The 23126-nt window shown below is 45.6% G+C and overlaps 1 protein-coding gene across 1 annotated transcript; it reads right to left on the bottom strand.

Moving 5' to 3' along the window:
• Positions 1 to 8017: 8017 nt before the first annotated feature.
• Positions 8018 to 18849, bottom strand: LOC149339160 (glycine receptor subunit beta-type 4-like). Its single transcript, XM_089550410.1, has 7 exons — positions 18768 to 18849; positions 17662 to 17729; positions 14750 to 14979; positions 13481 to 13563; positions 13199 to 13333; positions 10092 to 10465; positions 8018 to 8227 (listed from the first exon to the last, which is right to left on the bottom strand). Exons 1-7 carry the CDS (start codon positions 18847 to 18849, stop codon positions 8018 to 8020), a joined length of 1182 nt encoding a protein of 393 aa, XP_089406536.1.
• Between the last annotated feature and the right edge of the window lie 4277 nt (positions 18850 to 23126).

Raw genomic sequence — 23126 nt, 5'->3', positions numbered from 1 at the left:
CATTCCAATCCAATCTAATCCAACCCACTCCCATCCAATCCAATACAATGCAATCGAATCCAATCCAATGTAATCTACTCTAATGTAATGTAATGTAATCTAATCTAATCCAGTCCAGTCCAATCCAGTCCAATCCAATCTAATGTACTCCAATGTAACCCAATCTAATCCAACAAATGCAATCAAGGTCAAATGAAGGTCAATGGTGGTCACCGCCGCGGCACGATGGTGGTCACCCTGGAAAGTGCAAGTAGTATTGCTTTCGCAATAAAACTATCTGGCGTCTTGGTCGGAGTCAGTGAAAGCGTACACTTGCCAAGCGTGGTAGGTGTCATGTAGGTGTCATGTAGGTTTGGGGAATCTCCCCAGCTGCCAAGGCTGGCAGGTGTCAAGGGTCTAGAGAGAATCCAGTCTCCACTAGTAGAGGAGAGGAGGGATGGAGCGGATGGGGCTACCTTGGAAGGACCCAGAAGGTGGCTAGCGCGCACGGAGGAAGTTCTTACGCGAGCAAGTAATACGCAGCCTGAGGGAGGTCGCCATGGGAACAGGTTATAATGGAAGATGTCCTCTCGGCACCTGCTACGTTTGGCACGCGGCAGGTGGATTGAGGGTAGTCCCTCTCACCACACGTCAGGAAGAGGAAGCAGAGGCCGTACTAACAACGACTTAGCAAAAGTTAAAATGAGTGAAAAAAAAAAAATGTTTCGGTCTACAGCAGGCCAATTTGCAATATAGACAGCCTCCCGAGGAACTATTTGTGCAGGAATGGGGCTTCTGGAAGGTACGCCTTCTCCGCATTACTCGGGGAAGAGCAACCGTGGTGTCGTAAGCCACACCGGTAGCCGTGTTTGAAACAGGTGCCTGTCGGTGCAGTGGCGCATCGCTTAACCGCTGCACCACAGCGCCAGTAGTGGTATGAGAACTCGCCGCGATCTATCAGTGTAGTGAACAAGCAACTGGAGATAACAAAATGGGGAGAGTTAGGAACCGCTTGAGGGAAAGAATTACTCGGACAACAGCAGATCTCCGTGCATTCGCTATAAAGGGTGTTCCACCTAAGTCTTTAAACAATTTTTAAAAATATCCTTTTTCAGAAGTTCCGCTCGTTCCGACATAGCATTGTTAGCGGTGCAGTGGATCTGATTACCGCTGGCCGCTGGAGTTACCGCTGGAAGGAAACTCCGCCTGTCCCTCTCATATCTAGGTGGATACCCGAACAGCACCGTAAGGGCCTTAAGGAAAATGAAATGAAATGAAAATTGGTTTTAAGGAAAGAAAATGCCTGTCTCTCATATCTTCGTGTACACCCGAAAGGAATGGACACCACAGTACATGTCTCTTAAGCAACCTTCTAAGACAGCACTGTATTCACTACACGCGCGTCTCCTCCTCCCCCTCCGTACAGGCACTGTGTGGACGGCCGAACGCCGCCACCGTTATCGTGGTGCTCCCAGTGCATGGTGCGCCAACTGCGACAGCCATGACGTCAAACCAGGCGTAACTGAACCTTTTCGCTTGTATATCCAGGCTTAACTACAGCTAAGCCGCTGCCAATTTTTTAGAATTCCGAAACCGCGGTTTCTCTCGGCGCTATGGTCCAAGAAATTTTGGCTACATGGCTTCAAAATACATGTCCTTTCGAGCAGCTTGCATGCAACGCAACCTCTCTAGTGAACATAGCTCGTCGAAATAGCCGTATTTGTTGAGTAACAGCGCCGAGAGTAACCGCGTTTTCGAAATTCTAAAAATAACATAGATAATGCATACGGTGGGCTACATGCCTCAAAATAATTGAGGTGCCTAACCGTAATAGTTAAAAGGCTAACTATTCATTATAAGTTAACCAGCTTGATCGTTCGCGCATATTAGCTGAATTCTGATGTGCTACACCGGTGACAATCATCATAATTTATTTATTTATTTACTATACCCTCAGGGCCATTACGGCATTACAGAGGGGAGTGGTTACAAAACAAAAAATGTGATCAATAAACAGGAGTTAATGAAACAGACAAGGTACAAACATGACTTCTACGCATACATTATTAGCGAAGGTGTTCAGGAAATAGAAAAAAAAGGAAAAAAAAACGATAACACAGTATAAAATGAATCCTAGTTAGACAATGTTAGATGTAACATTCTTGAATAATTCATGATCGGTGATGGTGGCCGTCGAAGAGGGAAGGTGATTCCACTCATTCGATGTGCGTGGTACGAATGACTGGAAAAAAGTTTTTGATCCGCAGAAAGGGATGCCAACCTTATGAATGTGATCTATTCTTGGTGATACGTACCGAGGTGGTGAGATAAGTTCGGCTTGAAATTGCGGGCGATAGAATAATTTGTGAAAAAGGCAGAGGTGAAAAAGTTTGCTGACCATCATAAATGATCCCCATCAGCCTGACTACGCCCACTGCAGGGCAAAGGCCACTCCCATGTGTCTTCAATCAACCCTGTCCTTCGCCAGTTGTGGCCACCGTATTACCGCAAATTTCTTAATCTCATCCGCCCGACTAACTTTCTGACGCCCCCTGCTACGCTTGCCTTCTCTTTGAATCCACTCCGCTACCCTTAAGGACCAGCGGTTATCTAGCCTTCGCATTACATGCCCTGCCCAAGCCCACTTCTTCCTCTTAATTTTAACTAGGATGTCATTAACCCGCGTTTGTTCCCTCACACAGTCCGCCCGCTTCCGATCTCTTAACGTTACACTTATCCTTTCTCTTTCCATAGCTCGCTGCGTTGTCCTTAACCCTTTCTGTTAGCCTCCACGTTTCTGCCCCATAGGTGAGTACCGGTAAGATACAGCTGTTGTGTACTTTTCTCTCGACGGATGTTAGCGAACTGCCATTCATGATATGAGAGAACCTGCCATATGCGCTCCACCCCATTCTTATAAACTTCTAGTTATTTCTCTCTCATGATCCGGATAAGCTGTCACTACCTGCGCTAAATAGACATATTCTCTTACTACTTTCAGCACCGCGCCACCAATTGCGAACTGCTGCTCTCTTGCTGGAGTGTTGAATATTACTTATGAAGGTTTAAATGCTGCAAATTTAGCGACAACGTTAAATACGCAAAAATAGGGATCAGAACGGCACTAGCGATAAAAATTTCAATTGAATTGAAAATTTCAATTGAAGAAGAATTAAACTGCATCTGTCAGGACCAGGGTGTGGAACCGGAATCGAATCCGAAACCGAAACCGAACTCGGATTAAATACTGCTGACGAAGTAAGTTGTCCGCTAGCGCATTCCTCTTAAAAGGGAGTGCACTAGACGACAGCTTACTCAGTTTTTACTCCCATGTATTCGTATTTCTATCCACAGTGCAGGAGCACCAAGGGCAGGTCAAATATTTAGGGGAATCCCCCAAGGTGGAGTAGCTTTGTAATAAGGGAGTAATTACTCATTGGCATCCACCCAAGCGCAGCCAGACGGATACAACCTACTCAGAAAATTCCTAGTTAAACATTAATTCTAGCCCGGGGTTTGAACCTAGGACCACCGGGACCCGGAACCTGGGACCCAGGCCTGCTCCGGTGAATCGGTGGTCTCGGACCGGGAGGAATTTTTCTTTTAATTACGAAGTTTCTGAGGAAGCTGTATAGATTTCCTTTGTAGCCATCTGGCTGCGCTTGGGTGGATGACAATGAGTAATTACTCTCTTATTACAGCACTGAGGGCACCCAGAGAGCATGTTCACGAGCTGGGTGGCAGCCAAACTTCATAATCTTCCATACAAGCGCCAGTAAGCATGCCCCCCTGCTTAACGCGTGCGCGCGTACGCGTTGCCAAGCACATGCGCACGCACGCACGCATGGAGCAACGGTAGGCGCCGAAGGAAAGCCAGATAGAGCTAAGAGGGAAGAATCCATTGTCCGCTCCCACTGAGTATACGGTTTCATGCGCAAAACGTAGACTTCGCAGCTGGGTGGTTGACGAGGCGGCTAGTCAGGAGCACCCGGTATAACTTCGTAGTTGACGTCACTCATCCTCTGCAAGGCTTTGCAGGGTCCAGAATAGCATCTAAGTAGTTTTTTTAGACAAGCCAATTGCACCGCACAGGAGTCCACAGCCAGATTTAAAAAAACTCTGCCTCTCCCGTAACCGAGAGTAGAGTAAGCATGAAATGTTTACGGGCATAATGCGAAGCGCACGCGGACACGACAAGACGCAGGCCTGACAAGAATGCATATGCAGCGCGTTCGAAACTGTCCGAAGTGCGTAGAGGCGAAAGCGTTTTCAGCACCACTTTGCCTATGTGACACTGGTGATGTTACCACTGGATTACGTCACACATAATTCATGACGAAGTAATGACAAATTACTGATTAGTGTGTAATGACTGATGACTAAATACTAATAAACTGCTAATTAATGACGCTTAAGCTTCGCCTTTAGGAGTGGAACGCGACAGCGTGTTGTAGCGCTGCCAGGCAGTCCGCGGAACGCCACCACCCGTTCGGCGTGATGCTTCGTCCTTTGAACGCGACGCTTTTTGAGGAAAGTAAATTACGCAGTAATTCTCTGCCATCTCGGTGGACACCCGAGCCGCACCTTACAGGAAGGTAGGAACGCCACCACCCGTTCGGCGCGATGCCTTGCCCTTTGAACGCAACGTTTTTTGAGGACAGGAAATGGAGCAGTAATTCTCTGTCATCGCGGTGGACACCCGAACCGCACCGTACAGGAAGGGAGGAACGTCACCACCCGTTCGGCGCGATGCGTTGCCCTTTGAACGGAACGCTTTTTGAGGAAAGGAAATGGCGCAGTAATTCTCTGTCATCTCGGTGGACACCCGAACCGCACCATACAGGAAGGGAGGAACGCCACCACCCGTTCGGCGCGAAGCTACCGGCGCTTGTATGCCGGTCCTGTAGGAGGGCTTAGAGAGTCTCGTTAAATCTCGTACGGTGCCCGGATGTTCTCGTTTCAGTGCCCGGATGTTGGTTCTCGGTCTTGGCGTGACTATCCCCACACTGCCGACAACGGGAGCTAAAAGCATTTCATGCTTAAATATTGTGGCATGTATGTGCTTTTTACACGCGTTATTAGAAATCGGAAATTATAATTTCGTGCATTATCAAACGCAGAGCTCGACTGATATCTTGATAAACATTGAGAAGGCACTAGCAGCAGTTATTTTTTGTGACTCGTTTGGAGACCAACCGGCGCTTGCATGCCGGTCGCGTAGGAGGGCTTAAAGAGTCTCGTTAAATCTCGTTAAGTCTCGTACGGTGCCCGGATGTTCTCGTTTCAGAGCCCGGATGATGGCTCTCGGTCTCGGCGTGACGTCACCACACTGCCGACAACGGGAGCTAAAAGCATTTCATGCTTAAAAGAAAGAAAAGCTTCAGGTGACATTGAGCAATGCTAAGCAAACCCAGCTGGATGATTTTCATTTGGGCATTTGCAGAAATACGGACATGTGATATCGACCATATTCAATATTTTTGCACTTTTGTTGTCAAGCATTTGTACAGCTTTTCTCGGATTGGTAGAACGAATGTAAATTCACACCCTTCGAAGCGAGTACAAACTAGTCGATTATGAATACTTTATGTATAGGTTTCCGCTGCTGCCTTCATACCTGATTCATTACTTAATTAACAGCGCATGTAAGGAACGAAGGGTCGTGACATCCATGATGTTGCATTTGACGAAGAATAATGTGTACGTTTCAGAGACATCATTTCTGTCCAGCAATACACCGATGAGACAGAAAGGTATTGTCGACATCGTCTATGGGAGAAAGTGCGTAATATTACAATTGTATTGATAACATAAGCTGATTTTCTTAAAGGACTCGAGACACCAAATTTTGAGTCCAGCTTTCTTGGACAAAAATCTTGAATATTGGAACATTGTATTGTATTGTTATTGAAATATTGAAGGTAATAGTCCATTCTTGCGATGCGTAACAAAATCTTGCTTTTAAAGTTCTTCCATCGCTCTCATATTAGAAGACACACTACAGGGGTTATTTGGTATTTCATCACACGTTTTTGGAAATCTCTAACTGGCCCAGGAACAGACACACGACGAAGCGCTGCTAACAGTTGTTTATTTTTCGGAAGAGACGAGTATAAAAACACTCCACGACGTCATACCATGCACAACAAGATGGGCACTGTATAGATCTGCGTCTTCACGTGTAAAAGCAGAAAGAGAAATGAAGCACGAAAAAAAAAACATTCACAGCCAGCACGTGCACATTACAAAACCTTAAGATTGCGGTCCTTCCGATAGGCAAATTCGGCTTTTCCTAAAATGATCAAAGGTGCACAGACGCATTGCTTATCTGGCGCAATCTTCACGGCAAAATCTTTGATGGTTTCTCGTTTTTTCCTGCTGATAGCTATTCCTATAACCTTCGGCTTTTTTAGTCGTGGAATACATTTGCATTTTTCGCAGTGAGGTGTCAGACTTCCAGATTTTGCAACTTGTTCACAGGCCCTCTCGTGCTCTCTTAAGTCTCTTCTTTAGGCGCTTCCCCGTCTTCACAACGTATGGCCGTTTATATCTAAGCGGAATATTGTAAATGACGTTTTCGCCGCACTGAACACAGGTGGTAAAAGCTGAACGAACAAGAAAAACAGAAAAAATAAATCCGGATGTGGCGTAAGACACGATACAACCTATGTTCAATGCGGCGAACACGTCATTTAAAATATTCTGATTAGCTGTAAGCGGACATACGTTGCGCGGACGGGGAGGGGCCCAAACAAGAGACTAAGAGAGCACGAGAGGGCCTGTGAAAGCCACTTGCTATGCGTAAGACAAAAAAGACAACCGTCGGAGACGTCGATAATTAAGGCCGAAATGAAAATGCGTGTTGGCGGTGGCGCATCAACAATTGCCCTCACTAAAGGCGAGGCTGACAGCATGGAGCAGGGGCGCTGAAGGCGCGATTTGGCCAGAGTGAGGAGGCGCACTAAGGCAGAAGGTGATCTTTTTTCACCTTATGCGGCACGAATATATATAAAAGCCACTGAGGACAACCTTATCAAATTACTGTTCGCAATAAAAATTGACTCTACGCCTATTACTGGCTATCTTGACGTTTGTTTGGCTGCAGGATGTACAGGGTCCGTCAAAAATTCCCAGGCCACATGGTCCGCTTTTCATCAGTATATCCTGGTACTTAAGATTCCGATAGAGCTATTGAGGTTCTCAGATGGCAGAACGATCCTTCTTCTATTCTTTACAGATGATTTGAGCTTCGAGGGTATCTCAACAGCCCGACTATGCTGCTCAAAAGCAAACCCTGTGGCCTTGGAACTTTTGACGGACCCTGTACATGTAACGGCGAGAAAATTGGATTTAAATATCTTCTCGCCAGTCGATTCAAACTTGTGGACGGGTTGCCTTCGGCTTGAAGTGAATGGTTGTGTAGTGTAACCTCTGGTATGAGCGCCCAAAATTCCATGTCGACGAACCCATTTCGTTTATGAAAACGCCAGTGCTTGCGACACCTGCTTTTGTTTTTTGTTGCGAAAACAACACTACGCGAGTCGCCGAGCCATTTCGCGGAGCTGACAAAAGGCCATACTGCGGATGCGCCAGAAGCAGTGACGTCACACGGCGCAAAGCTGGGGCGCCGCCGCCGTCGCTGCGCGGGTGACTCAGAGGTGCCGCCGCCGCGCTCGCCAGTTGCGCATGCCCAGTAGCGGCGCATAGCTAGCGTGCCGGGGCCGCCGCCGCTGCCGCGCGCTCTCCGTCGCCTCTCTCCTTGTTGCTTTTGCAATCCTCCATGTTTAACCAGAACTAGACCACTGCCAATGTTTTTCGACAATTTCTAACGTACAACTTATAAAGGCCCCGTTTTTGGTGAGAGCGGTTTCTGTGGTTATAACTCGGTAAGCTGTTGGTACAGGCCTACTTCTATTTCTACTTAGTGTACCTGCAAATGAATAGTGGGGTCAAAATGAGGTGTCACTTGGCCGTGCATGCGTCAGATCCCATTGCAGTTTTTGTTATATTGGCATAAAGCAGTTTCGCAGTGCTCTCATTACATCGCACTTATGTAGAAACGTTCATATCTTTGGTCGGTGTAGTAGAGCCAGTAGACTAGGTTTAAGAATGCGAAGCACAGCGGGAACATGTAGCGGCTGGCTCTGTCAATGGCTTCGGCCCTCTTCAGGTTGCGGTGCAGCTCGAGCTTGGAGTTGGAGTCTAGCTTCAGCAAGAAGTCGTCCGTTGGATAACCATGTCGGGCATACTGCGTACAGCATACACACAAAAAAAAAATGCAATCAGGTGGTAGGGGACTGCGCACTACTCCACTAATATTTTCGACACGAAATTCGGAAGTCCAAGTGGCTTTTACATTTTCCATTAACCGGATCTTTCATTACTGCAGTATATAGCTTTCTGTGGTAAATGCACACTTGTCACTACAATGAGCGGTTAAGAAAGACAAGCTGATATTGCCTTTTTGCTGTTTGTTTGTTCACGCTCAAAGCCCCTAGCTCGATTTTATCATTTCGTTCGTGATGCGGGATCACAGCCACGCGCATTTGCTTCCACATTGTTTCTGACTATTGTAGTTGGTTTGGCGTCTTATCTCGATAGTTCAACGCCAGCTTTAAATTGAGCGCGGCCGACTGCAGCAGGCATTCTATTCTGTTCGACGACCGCCGAGCACGCTTGCTGCTATCGCCACCGCCGAGTCATTCAGTTCTTTGTGCGCCGGTTCATCGACTAAACAGTTTCTTTTGGAAGCGCATTTCGCTGTCTTCTTGACTGCCGGACTGCCGTCATCACTACGTGAGGGTATCACATTCTACTTGGCTAAAACTCTTGTTAACCTCCAAGTTTATTTGCTTTGCGGGGATATATGAGCACCGCTTTCGAGCGTAGCTTTCCGCACCTGCGTTTTATTGTTACACGTTCTTTTCATCGCTGTTTCTTTGGGGCAGTTGCTCGCATTTCCCGCAATGTATGGCAGCTAACGTTTGATATTCATGAAAGAAGCGCTTTCTGGCTGGTACCGATATTCTTCCCGCCGTGTTCCCTACCATAAGTTCTTGATCGAATGGTTAAAATTTGTTTAATGCAATCTCTTAAATCTATTATGGGGCATAAACTTTATATTTTTTTATTGAGCGAGTGAACGTCCGAGTCTGCCTCCAGTGTAAGGGCAGCACTCGACATTGCTCAACCGTAGAGTGCATGATCTTCAAGTGTACAAGCAGTAAGTGCAACATAAGAAACACTGAGGTTGACCCTTGACCACATGAAAATGACACACGTGAGAAAGCTGTTGCCTCGTGCTCGTAGCTCTTATAGCCGAGCCAAGTTAAGGGGCCTTTAGAATTATTGTTGCCGTTTTTTTTTATAATTCAGAAGTAGGTAAGCTTCCAGAACAACTGGGGAAACGGGAAGTGTTACCATTAACGAAAAGAGTCCCGTGCCTAAAGGAAACCGTATACATAATTAAACACATAACATATATTATACCACAGCAGTTTAATCAACTGGCACCAGAAGTGACACGGCGGTCGAATTTCGATGGAGGCGAAATTCTAGAGGCCTGTGTACTGTGCGATGTCAGTGCACGTTAAAGAACCCCAGGTGGCCAAAATTGCCGGAGCCCTTCTCTACGGCGTCCCTCATAGCCTCAGTCGCTTGGGACGTTGAACCACCACAAACCATAAACTAGATGTGAGAGGTTCGTCACATTGGGCGTTGTTCGGCATTCATTTACATCGTGTTCGTACATCTTCCCGTCTGGTCTAACCTTATACACCACTTGTCAAGCCTATACACCACGTGTCATGCTTTTTAATGTTCTTCCGCCGCTTTTATCGTTTTTAGCTACGTCGTGCTTTTAGTCTTTGTGTCTTTTATCGCTTTTATGATGTTTTACGTAATAGCGACGTTTGCTGCAGCTGATAGGTGGTGTGACGGTGTGCCTATATATAACGTGTTTCTTTCAATAAAGAATCAGTTGTCAGTAGCGCGTTGTCCTGTCCACCTTTCTTGTGATTGTCTCGTGTGTTCCGCTAACTTTTTTACGTAGAACTAAGCTTATAAGCCACGTTCAGTTGTACACAGTAATGCACAAAAGCAACCACACTCACGTGCAGCAGATTGGCGATGCCGAAGTCGACCCTGCGCATGACGTGCGGTCTGAGGCGCATGCGAATCAGGTAGTTGACGAGGGTGGTCTCCGCGAGCTCGGCGAAGATGAAGATGATGCACAGGGTCGCCCAGACGTCGATGGCCTTCACGTAGGTGACGCGAGGGGCGACTGTGCGGATGGACGACGCGATCGAGAGCACCGTGAGCAGCGTGGTGCAGCCCAGCAAGACGCGTATCTGCGGCAGCTGCATGGTGATGTAGAAGGACACCCACGAGATGAACACGGCCAGGCAGGTGGGGAAGTACGTCTGGATGAGGTGGAACTCGATTCGCCGGTGCAGAAGGAACGTGGCGTTCAACGTGCTAAAGCTGCCTGCGTGCAGAATCAGCCAAGAAAGATATTTGGCCCAGCTAAGCAGGCAGAAATTAGGGAAGAAAGGCGGCCACTGCACGCACCAAAACAAATTACCGCTTAGTGCACGCAATGTCTGTGCTTTGGCACTTGGCTCCTTCCTTGCTGACGGTTACCGTGTACACGTTCAAAAATTTTGGACAAAAGCATTTTCGAATGGGAAACCTTTTATGAGCACAATTTTTCATATAATTTGATTTCACTGCAACAATCAATATATCCACCGATCACCTGCGCGAAGTCTCGTTTTTTTTTTCTATTGTTTCTTGCTCTCGTCAAAACCGTTCCCCGTTGGTTTTCTGTGGGAGTCTTAACTGTTCGATCCGATCGATGGAAACGCTTTAAAGTAATGATTTTGGTGTACAGCAGAAGACCAGACCATTACCTTCAATATTTCTGTAAAAGTATCTTAGAAATATCCATTTTTCAAAAATGTTTTTCCGAAATTGCTGAACATTAAGTGAGCGTCAACCACTGAGGAACCGAACGCCTAAAGTCTTTACAGTCAAGAGCAGTCCGTGACAGATCGACACTGTGGTTACAAGACACTGGCTGTCAGGAAGGATGAAGTCACAGGTGAGATGCGGACGCAAAGTGTCCTAGGTATTTCAGCATGCAATCTTTTAAATATAGCTTGTAGTGAATGCCTCATAACTGATACAAGAGACGCAGCTTTAGCTTTGGGAATTTATTACATTCCTCTAACAGAGAATATTTCATATGTAACTTAAGGACACGACCAAGGCTGTGAAACTACTTCCATGATTGATTCGAAATGAACTCTACTCTCCATAAGCTTCCTCTTTAGCAGGGAGACAGTCCTTGCGTTTTCCAAAGCAGTCAAGCCATGATATGAGGTCAAGTTAGAGTACAGTGTTGAAAGCAAATATTTCGCACGCTTCAGCTTTGGAAATAATTGATAAAACTTAGACCTCCGCAACCTTAAAAAGTACACAACGTGTACAAAGATTACTCTTGTGCAGAGCGATCAAATCGAGGAATTTTCAAAAAGAAAAGCAAGGACAGTCAGTGAAAAGCTGCATGGTCATTGCTAGTACGTGAAACACAGTTGAATGACGCATCTGGATGAGGCGGCGGCCAAAAAACGCGTTCTAAACGCAATAGCTGCTTCAGCGACGAAAGTCGCGGCCATGTTGGCGCCGGTCACAGCGGAGGTATATGAATTTTTTACTAGTTTTCAGCGACCATGCCGCTTCACCTAATACTACCTCCTCCACACCGTCTATTTGCGTTAACAATTTTGCAATTTCAACTTGACAAGCTAGATTTTTAAGGAAGAGACCAGACCTAGAGCATAACCAAATGGTAACAGCAGCGTCCTATGCTGTAACTGAAATTCTTTTAATCAGAGAAAAAAAAGATCCTATTTCTAGCCGTTTTTCCCAAAAGCTTTGCCTAATCCGGTTATTTATTGAAAGCGAGAAAATTTCGGTCAGCAATACTCCCTGAAAGCGCATGCAGAATCATTTTTCCTCAAATTTAACTGCTGTAAGTTCCCGAAAGAAAAAATAAAAAATCACTGAGCTGCTTATTATTGACTGGTAAATAGCTCAGGAATGAAGCAACATGATCAACGGCTACACGGTTAACTGCTGAAGCGCGGCACCTCGTCAGAGTTCTGCGACACGTATGCTCTGGCATCGTGAGCTGAAGCACGAGCGCCCATCTTTAAGTGTCTGTAAAAGTTACACGACAAAATGAAGAAAAGTCCCAGGAAGGCGTCAAGTTTTCCCCCTTGAAAGTATTCAACAAGAGCAACGAAGAACGCATTTTGTTTACTTCGTTACTCGGTTTTCGCAAAAGTTTTGTATCTCATCTAGGTTCCTACAAAATTTGTAAATTGATGTTTCATGGTTTAAATAATTATTAAGAGCCACCACAAAGTATATTAGGTATTTCATCTTCACACTCTTTTCCCAACTGGTCGTTGCCGCAGTTGCAAAGAGTAGTGCCTTGCCTCAGAGTGTGGGTACGCATCAGACATCCAATGAAGACGTATTGTACACCCATCTAGCGCTGCTGCAATAATCTTTTTGCAGTGACCTTTTCTGTGCTCAAAGAAGCATCGTTTCAGCTGCCACCAGCAAGGCTTCTGCTTTCTACGTAGGTCATACCATACTGTTATGGGTTTAAGGTGAGGGACAGCTTTCTTTGTCTTGCTCCACTAACGAGAGCATCAGGAATGACTCATTTTGTGTATTTTTTATCCCTAATAACGCCGGCTCCATTACATGGAATTTCTTCACTCTGTAAAATCGAGTTTGACTAAAGGAGGTTTTTGAAAACTGATCATGAACAGTGCAGGCATTACTGGTGCCAAGGATGACTTATATCTAACACAGAAATATTTTTTACTCTGCAGAGCAGAAAACCATCCATGCGTAAACATAAAAAACTTCGTTCTCTCAACTACATATATTGTCGGTATTGTTGTTCTTAAATCTGCTCTCACGTTTGAATTAAAAGAATTTTTGTTTCCTTAAGGTGCTTGCAACCACATTTAGTAAAAAAAGAGAATATTGACGCAAGCAATGTTTTTGCTGTGATGGCTTAACCGAAGTTATCTGTCGGCTGCTGGTGCCTCACAACCGAAGCTCCGCGTTCAGACTGTAGGGATGACAGCAACTTCTAGTGAAATCCAGTGTTAGTAACTACTGACTTTACCAATCTTACCAATTTGACGGCGCTCGACAAATTCTCCTGTGTAGAAGCCAACGAGATCAAATTCTTCCATTTGGATCTCAAACTCTAAGGAAACCGGCTTGTCGCGCGCCCACGAAATCCTGGTTTGGTCGGTTCTCTGTGCATCTGTTAAAAAAAGAAAAACAGGTTCTTTTTGTTGTTATTGGCATGGTACAACATATGTTGTTATCAATGAAATGTTTGAATAGCCACTGCACGAACGGCGATATTTACATTTTTTTTTCTTTTGAAAGTAGTAATCGTCACACTCACATGGTCTGATAACAACGAAACACTTTTGTCTATCCAAGGGAAAGAGGTGAAAGTACATGTGACAGGAGAGTTTGAGACGAACCCTGAAAGAAAAGGAAAAAGAGTATGACGCTGAACACTCTGGCTTTGACATTCGTGGGAGGAGCACCAGGACATAAGATAAGCTTGAGAATTCTTGCACTCTTATCATTCCACCCAGCAATGCTCTTATCTGAAGATGCATTGTTTTTTCAGATTATTGTAAACACAACACAATCTTTCTATACCTTGAGCTTGGCGCATATTGGCCTTAGTTGCCTACATGCCATAAAACTCAACAGATTGCAGAATTCTTCCGCGAAAGTTCGGATACACGTGTGCTGTACTTTAACGAGACGACTACTAACAATTTTATTGAGACGACTTTACGAAGTCGCGCCGTTGAGGTGTTTTGCGAAATTGGTATTCTCCACTTTACCCATAGTATTTGGCGATAGCGATTCACCCGATGTAGTAAAATTCGGTCTGTACTGTATGCATTATCACGCGGCTGGCTTGACAGGACGTACGCAGACGTGGACGGAAGATAACAGGCTGGGCGTGAAACTGAATTTGCTTGGACGAACTCGTACACCGAAAGAACAAAATCTCGGCAGCGGCAGTAGCAGCAACTGGGCTTGCCGGCCATCAGGGATGACATTGGCCGTGGCTCTGAGCCTCGCTCCATTTAAAGGCGGCGATGAACCTTTGAAATGAAGCGCTTACAGCATGTGCGAGCTCAAATTTTGAGAAAGCAGTTGCGCGTGGCTAAAATCAATTGATAGAAATCTGGTTTCTTCGCGTGAAAAAAAGAGTTGAAAAGTCCGCGGTCTGGTGTTGTGAGGAAGGATGGATTGGTTGCTCTGAGGATCCCGTCGTTTGTCTTCTATCCCACACTACGGGAAAGGAAGGGGATAGACAGAAAAAGTTGAGAATGAATTTGCGAGATGATGGTGATACCACAATGTCGTTTGCACAAGGCTCCGATGTCTGCCCTTTATGCTACAGAAAGGACGAAGACATTGCCGTTCTAACTCATACTTCGTGCGTCCTGCTTTCCTACAACGGCGATATATTTGGAGAAGTGTCCTTCAGCAGCTGTTCAGGTTGAAATGAAGCCATTTACTTCTCCAGGTCATTTAGAAGGCGCAGGATTAATCTTGAAATGTTATTTCACCGCGGACTTTCATAACACAACTGCTCGTACTGTCTAGCAATTTTAGCAAGCTTGAGCGTTAATGCTGTCGTCACCTCGACCCGTACAGAACATATCCGTCGGGCGTAATCTGGACCAGCTCGTTGGGCGCCGTGACGTCGTGAACGGTAGCGCGCTTGGCGTTCACAAAGTACAGGTCGGGCTTCCAGATCAGCTCCGTGATGGCCTGTCCGCTCAGCATGACCGTTTCGTTGATGCCGAACCGTAGGAGGCTTAGCCGGGGGTCGTACCACGACTGTTGCAGGTACACGTCGAGGTCGTAATCCTGCGAAGGTACGGCATGCAAATGATGTGCCAACGGTGGGGCTAAGAGACTATATTATCACGAAGTCGTGACGGGAGTCAAGGCAGTGAGCGAAGACGGCGAAAAGAGCTTCTAAATTAAACTGTTTTCTGAGATGACCTGCGCCCACAATGCACTAAGTCACTCGGCGGTGACGAAAGCAAGAAGCGTGCTCGGCGGTCGTCGAACAGAATCCCCGCTGCTCTCGGCTGTGCTTAATTTAAAGCTTATAGCGAGCTTTTAACATACGGCGCGCAAAGCTGCTACAACAGTCCGGAACAATGTAGAATCGGCTCCGCCTGGATGCGATCAATCGAGATAAGTCTGGTCGCATCCTGCACGATGAGTTACCCGTGGAAGGTAAGCGGATGCCAAGGATCGTATATATTGTCTGTCCGTGAGCCTCGATGAGCTCCCGTATCGCTCGAGATGCATGAGACTTTCGGTTGAGGCGTTTAGGGGTAGGTGCAATGCTTTCTTAAATGCTTTTCGGATCGTGGAACCTAGGGTGGATATTTTTCCGGCCTGCAGTTTTAGGTAGGGGAGAGTGTATAGAAAGCGGCTGAGGATGAAAGCATTAATGAGACTTCACAGGTCATTCTCCTTCATGCCCCGGTGAGATCAGGAAACTCGGCGGATGAGGTGAGAGACCGCCACCTTAGTCTGTTTAAGTTTCCGGGCGATAAATCTGTTTTTCCCGTTTCTCTCGATATGGAGGCCTAGGACCCGGTGAGTGTCCATCTTCGGCATGTGCCAGTTTTCCAGTATCGCGGTGATTGGGGCTGCGGGGGAGCTCCGGGTGGTGGGGCGCAGTATGAGGACCTCTGACTTCCCTGGAGAGCAGGATAGTCCGGTACTCCGCGCGTGTGCTTGGGTGAGGTAGCAGCCGACTATGAGGTATCCCCTATGTCTCCATAACTGCCATGGGTGATCCATAGTGTGATATCATCGGCACAGAGGATATGCCGAACGTGGGCGACGGTTTGTGGTTTAAGGCCGATTCACACAACGGTCCGTACTCCCGCGGCCCGCGCATCACGTGTTCATACGTCAGCATATTGATAGGCTCGCTGATCAGGCCGCGGGCAGACAGCTCGCATCTCAATGTGGTGACGCATGAACACGTAGTGCGCGGGTCGCGGGCGAACGGACAGTCGTGTAAATCGGCCTTTACGGGCAAGGGTGATCAGAATGACTTGAAGAGGCAGGGGAGAAGACTGATCCCTACGGCGTGCCAAACCCATTAAGTGTCTATAGAGGGATTCGTAGTGGCCCAAGTGAACTTCGGCCGTGTGGTTAGTAAGGAATGCTTGAATATAGGTCTATATACCATATGTTCAAGGGAGACAGGGTCGAAAATGTCCTGAGTGAGTTGGAGCACGGCATCCTGTGCCGAAAGATGGGGACGGAAGCCACCCTGCTGTGCGGGTAGAGGTTTTGCTCCAGAATGTGTTAGGTGAGTTGGGTGAGGGCGACGTGTTCGATGAGCTTGCCCAAACATGAAGTTAGTGAGATGGGACGGAGATCTGCATGTATAAGGGGTTTGTGTGTCTTGGGTGTTGATCGAATTTTGACGCGACGCCGGGACCGGGGGAGTGTGCCCTCCTGCCAGCATGTGTTGAGGTACCTCGTGAGCTGGGCGATCGATTGATCATCCAAGAGAGTATGCACTGACGTCACAGCGGCAGCCATTTTGTGGCGCATGTGGCACGGCGAAAAGATGCAAGCGTATCTAGTGAGCTTATCGCCCCCTGCTCCGGTTTGCACTGCTGAGGTGGTGCACTGTACTACAAAATGGCGCCCGTGACGTCATATGAATACCTCGGAATACTATTTGAGATTCGGTCAACTCATATGCGGTGGAGTTATAACGGAAAGCCAGGCGGGCCACTCTGACTTCTGCTTCTATGATCTCGGCGTTGTGGTTGGGATTCAGGATGCCTGTATTGGAGGCAGTGGGTTTGAGGTACTGGGATTGTGTGCGTGTTCTTAAGTGTATCGATAAGTACTTTAAGCGAAAGGTTCGTGTTGTGTTTAAGGCGTGAAATGTGTTCCTGTGTGGCTGTTTTGGATTGCGCGTGGCCTGACTAAAATATGCGCCGCAGATAAAAAATATGAAAGAAAATGAAGACGACGATCCCCACCGCGACTAGCAGTTATTCTCGCTGCAATGGCAAAGTGGTTTTAGGCAGCAGGGAACGAAGTTGATCGGTTTGCTCCGCCTTCGGTTTAAATTGCACTCTGGCCTAAATATTTCCCCCTTTCTGGCTACCATGCGGGTGGAAAGGCTCTGAATATTTCGGAATAAGTTCGCCGTCAGGTTATTTCCTATGTTCGCCCTCGGGTTTGGCTTCAGCTTCAGAAAATGTTCACCTTAGTTTACAGAGAATAGAGAGCTAAATGCATTTCATGCATAAAAAAAATACTTAATTACAGACACCACACACTACATCTGTGTTTCTTGACTCCGAGATGCTAAAAGCCGGAAGCGGAGTTCTGAAGGCATAAGGTTAAGGTACAGATAAAGACACTTAGGTGCCACTTTCTTTTGGAAAACTCGCTATAAAAAAAAAGGCTTACGCTGCGAAGGATACAAGTTTTGTTTATTTGATTTCGGTCATCTTATCGCTTATTACTCCTCGTGACAGAAACGAACTCACTTACCATGCTTCCTGAATTGAGCGGACCCATGTTGTATATATCGATGTAAACCGTTACCTCTGTAGGAAGTGCTAGAATAAATGAAAAATAAAAAGATCTGTATAGATGCCACCAGCAAGAAATTTCAGCATGCACTCTTGCTTAAATTCAGCGATATGAAAACGTTGTCTTTTTCGCCAGGACTGGCTAAATTTTCAAAATGTGACCAACATAATCGTTTTCGCAATAGTGGGGAAGTCTCGAACCGAAACACCGGTCATTTACTACAATTATGTGATGACGTCCTTTCTGCCTTTGAAGCAGAAAAGGAAATTCGAGCATGTTTGAAGAGCTGAACGAATACGAAAATGTGCTGCAGAAACCTTTATGAAGAAAACGGAAGCACTCTTGAACAGTCCAGGAAAAGACCGACAGTTTACAGTAGACAGTGAAGCATTGAAAAAGGTAAGCGAACACTTCTATACACAAGGCAGATAGTGAGCGCATATCCTCGACCACGAGTGAGAGTGAAATAGTTTGTCCTAGAGGAATGCGGTGGAGTGCATTTGGCAGATTTTCTCAGGTAATGAATGGTAACTTATGGTATGAATGGTATCCATCAATATGAAAATCTATAATAATTCTCTCCTACCGGTGCTCCCATCTGGAGCAATAACTTGAAAGCCGACGAGATTGGTTGAAATTCAGCGAGCTGTTTCCGAAAGTAAACTTATAGGTTCACCGGAAGAGGCAAAAAGCGGGTGCAGTAAATTAGGGCAGAAATGAGAGCAAATTATATTTAGTTGAAATCACGAAGAAATGGGCATGGCTAAAGTAGGTAATGCGAACGGCAGGTGACCTGTGCGTCCCTTAGAGTAAAGAGGAATGGACGGCAGCAGTGAACAAAAGAGGGGGGGGGGGCAGAAATTAATTTCAAAAGGATATGTCTCTACAAGATTGGCGCAAGTGGAGCAGGACAGGGTTTATGAAGGCTAATGATAGTCTTCTTTTTCCGGTTGCGCACGTATTTTGGTTGATGGTTACAATAGAAATTATGAAAACTAATTTTCAGAGGCAGGTTTGTCTACGTTTTGTATGAAGTGCAGAATGCGCTTCTATATATGACTCACGTGTTCCGAATGTGGGCCATGCCCGACGGTCGTAGTTCTCAAGTATTTCATCCAGAAATGGTAATTTGGGAAAATCGTCCATCGCGGTGCGGGTGTGGTGCACGGTATAGCGGTTTTCCACAGGCTCCAGCCAGTGCACATGACCATACCGAGGGCTGCGAGTGCAAATGAATGCCACGGGCCGTAAAATCATTCGCTTTACGCGGAGATGCCATTCCTTGGTATTATACCGAATGTTTTTCATAGTACTACTATGTCTGACGAAAGATGCGGAGATGGTCACTGACGTCAGCGACCATCACTTCTGTGACGTTTGATTATGAGTGCATGACTTTCGTAAAGAGCCAAATTATCTGCTAACCTAACTTTTGGTATCTGAACCCGGAATCAAGTATTTTCTACATTTCTGTTTCTTTCAAAAGGTAACCAAAGGGAAGAAGTAGTACTTACCGTGTCTATTTGTACTACATTTCTCTTGTTTTTCCTTCCACAAAGTTGCCCAAGCTGCTCGCATTAGTAATATGTTAACTTTGGTCGTGGCTCGTAGTTGCCTTACCAAACATACTGAAATGTGCAGTGTGATCAAAATTAGGCTTTACAGATTTCTTAAAGCTAGGAACGGAGAAGTACGTGAAATACACCTCTGCGCATAAGTTCGCTTCCAAATTTTCTGGTCAGTCCGCGTCGGAGAGAGTTATCATTAAATTTTTTTTCATAATATACACGACTCTAAAACGGGAATAAAGATAACGACATAAGGCCCCCGTCCTGTGAGTCGCAAAAGTGCTGCCACTCTTTCAACGTTCGTGAACTTCTTTTCAGAAGTGACATCTTGCGTTGTTATTTTTTGTGTGTATTTGTTTGCTACGATAAGAAAATGGAATGAATTGCCTGAAAATATTGTTTAAGTAGCCGCAAATTATGAGTTTTACCACACTTTGCGAATGTGATTTCAGTGGTACTTTTGTTACAGAGATTTATTTATTTATTTATTTATTTAAATACCCTAAAGGCCCAAGTGGGCATTACATAGGGGGGGAGGGCATGAAAACAACGCAATACAGATTATTGGCACACAGTAGTTCACAAATACAAAGAATAACTATATACAAATTGCAAGTACACATCACTGCAGTCGCTGAAAGATACATAGGTTGAGCGTATAAGACAATGCTTCGATAATACTGAAAATATCACGGTGAATTTTTTAGGCCAAGGTGCGATGAAAGTTTTGTTTGGAAATGTGATAACTCAGTTTCAGAAACTATGTCAGCCGGTAACGAGTTCCACTCTGCCATGGATAATAGTAAGGGTGATGTTTGATATTTCAGTGTTCGTGCGAAGATGGGTTGCACTTTGTGGGAATGATCAGACCGGGATGAAACATGATGGGCAGGGGCGATGCGATCAGCTGTGAACGGGGAGCCATCGTAGTACAAGGAATGAAAAAACGATAAAGGAGAGAACTTGCGTCGAGTGATAAGGTCGGGAATACTGATAGTTTGCTTCAATAATGACAAACTTTCATACGTGAGTATGAAGAAAGGATGAACCTGACAGCTTTATTTTGCACAGACTGAAGACGGTTAATTAATGAAACGCTACTTGGACTCCATATTAAAGATGCGTATTCTAAAGCTGACCTTATGAGTGTAGTATACGCGCGAAGCTTTGTCTCGGGGTTGGCAAGATATAGACGACGTTTGATGAGTCCCAGTTTCTTAAATGCTTTGTTTGTGATGTGATTTATGTGGGTGTTCCAGCTTAAATCAGCATTGAGATAAACACCTAGGTACTTAAAACAATCCGTTCTTTCAACTGTATTCTCATTAATTGTGTAGACATTAGAAGGTATATTAGTGCGCGTGGAAAAGGTCATCAACTTTGTTTTTTTGATATTAATTTCATCTGCCATAGCTGGCACCATTCATTTAGGCGCACTAAGTCGGTCTGTAGAATAACTGCATCAAGGGGGGTGACTATCCTTCTATAGATCACGCAGTCGTCAGCGAACAGTCGCACGTTAGATGATATGTTAGATGCTATGTCATTAATGTAAATTAAAAATAGTAATGGCCATAAAACGGATCCCTGTGGGACTCCCGATATGACGCGTGAACTGCTCGATGAATACTCTTTAATTTTGACGCTTTGGGAGCGATTACTTAGGAATTCTCCGATCCAACGGATGATATCGCGATGCAGTTGTAGGCTGTTTATTTTCTTCATTAGTCTTATGTGGGGAACGCGATCGAAAGCTTTTGAAAAATCTATAAATATGGCATCAGTATATATTAATTCGTGTACCGATTCATGAAGATCTGTTAAGAGCTCAAATAGCTGTGTTTGACAGGACTTTTTTTGCCTAAAGCCATGCTGGTTAGCAATAAGCAAGTTATTAGCGTTTAGGTGGGTCATTATGTTTGAATAGAGGATATGTTCAAGCAACTTGCAACAAATCGATGTTAGTAATATGGGGCGATAATTTTCCGGTGACGTGCTATCACCGGATTTAAAAACTGGGCTGACGTTTGCGGTTTTCCAGTCATCGGGAATGCATCCTGTATCTAAAGACTGCTGAAATATTAACGTTAGTAAGGCAGCCGACACGTGCGCGGTAAGTTTAAGAAGTTTGGTATTGATACCGTCTGGACCAGGGCTACTATTAAGTGGAAGTCGCTCAATAGCTCGGGCAACACCAGCTGCGCTAATGATGATTGGTTCTGATGGATGAAGCACTAACGGTTGTTGAGGTTCACGGTAATTAAAAGGCACTGATTCGGTTGTAAAGGTGTCTGTAAAATGCTTGTTGAATAGGTCAGGCATTGCCTCTGGAGGTGCCACACGTCCGTCCGCATCTTTCAATACTGGTATCTCATGGCTGCCCTTAGGGTTTATCACTTGCCAGAATTTTGCAGGGTTGGTTTTTAACAAGTCGGGTAAAGTGTGGTTAAAAAATTTGTTTTTAGCCTTCTTTATGGCGATTTCGCTCGTAGCAGATACGTCTTTGCACTGTTGCCAGGCGCTGCCAGAGTTAACTTCCTTAGCTCTGCGGTACACTCTTTTCTTTTTGTTTAGACACTTCTTAACATCTTTTGTGAACCAGGGGGAGTCAGTTCTTGTTTTGACGTGTAATGTTGGGATGCAGGCATGCTCGATTTCCTTCAACGTATCGCGAAATAACAACCAATTTTCGTTTGCCGTGCGAGTTACAAAGGTGGTTTGAAAAATATGCGCAAAGTGTCTTAGCATGCGGTTCATTTTTTCATGATCGCATTTCGGGTAGTTCAGGATGCACTTGGTCGTAATATGCTTGGCAGGAACGTACATGGGTACTAAACTGTGGACGAATCTGTGATCGCTTATCTCTTCGAGTACGTAGGTGCGAGAATGAGTAGGAAGGTTTGTAAATAACAGATCTAGAACGTGATCACCTCGGGTGGGCTCCTGTACCAGCTGAGTTAAATGAAACGCTGTCATTGTATCAAGCAGGCGGGAACATTCATGGCGATTCGATCCGGAAGTGACAGATGACGTTTTCCAGTTAATAGCGGAATAATTGAAGTCGCCTCCTAACAGTACAATGCTTTGGGGGTATGTAGCGAAAATGTATTCTAGTGCATCGTGCAGGTGATCGACAAAATCGGGAAGACTGTTTGGAGGCCGGTAGCATGCACCTATGACATATGTGACACCTTTGAGCCGAACCATGACCCACAGCAGCTCAAGACACGTTTCAAAGGCGACGGGACATGGCTGATAATCGCTCCGTATGGCGATCATTACGCCTCCTCCCCTACCCTCTTTCTTGTCTTTTCGAAAAACAGTTAGGTCCACAGGAAGTGATAGTTCGCTGTTGGAAACGTCGGGCGTTAGCCATGTCTCGGTGCCAAGAATGATGTCTGGAGAGCACGTAAAAATTATGCCTTTCACGGTGTCAAGTTTGGGAACAATACTGCGGAAGTTTGCAAGGAGCACCGAAATTTCTCGAGGCTTGCCGGATGACCACTTGCTTTGAGTTTCCGGTCATTTAGGACTGCGCGCTTCTTGTTCGAATACCTTCACAACTTGTTCCAAAGCGGGGTCATATTTGTAGGTTGCACCACGCAACTGCAGCTTATTAAACCGAATAGTGAATCGCTCATTTTCCTCCCGAATACTTTTTGCATAATCCCTCAGTTTTTTTCGTTGTAGTTGGATTTTGGGTGTAAAGTCTTCTTCCAACCACATTTTGGGCACGACATCTTTTAGGTTGAATGCATTCTGTAGTACTTCTTCCTTCACCTTGAAATTTAGGAACTTGATGATGATTGGACGCTTGTAATCATCGCGACGCCGGCCGATGCGGTGGGCTCGTTC

This window comes from Amblyomma mixtum, chromosome 6, assembly GCF_055824585.1.
Source record: "Amblyomma mixtum isolate Tamu chromosome 6, ASM5582458v1, whole genome shotgun sequence".
Lineage (NCBI taxonomy): Eukaryota > Metazoa > Arthropoda > Arachnida > Ixodida > Ixodidae > Amblyomma > Amblyomma mixtum.
Note: the sequence above shows the minus strand (reverse complement) of the source record. Positions and strands in the feature narration are given on the sequence as shown.

Coding starts and splice junctions, on each gene's coding strand:
- LOC149339160 (XM_089550410.1), bottom strand. CDS start 18,849: ATGGACGATTTTCCCAAATTACCATTTCTGGATGAAATACTTGAGAAC. Junction 10,466..13,198: donor TGTCGAGCGCCGTCAAATTG/GTAAGATTGGTA, acceptor TTCTGCACGCAG/GCAGCTTTAGCACGTTGAAC. Junction 8,228..10,091: donor GCATCGCCAATCTGCTGCAC/GTGAGTGTGGTT, acceptor TGCTGTACGCAG/TATGCCCGACATGGTTATCC.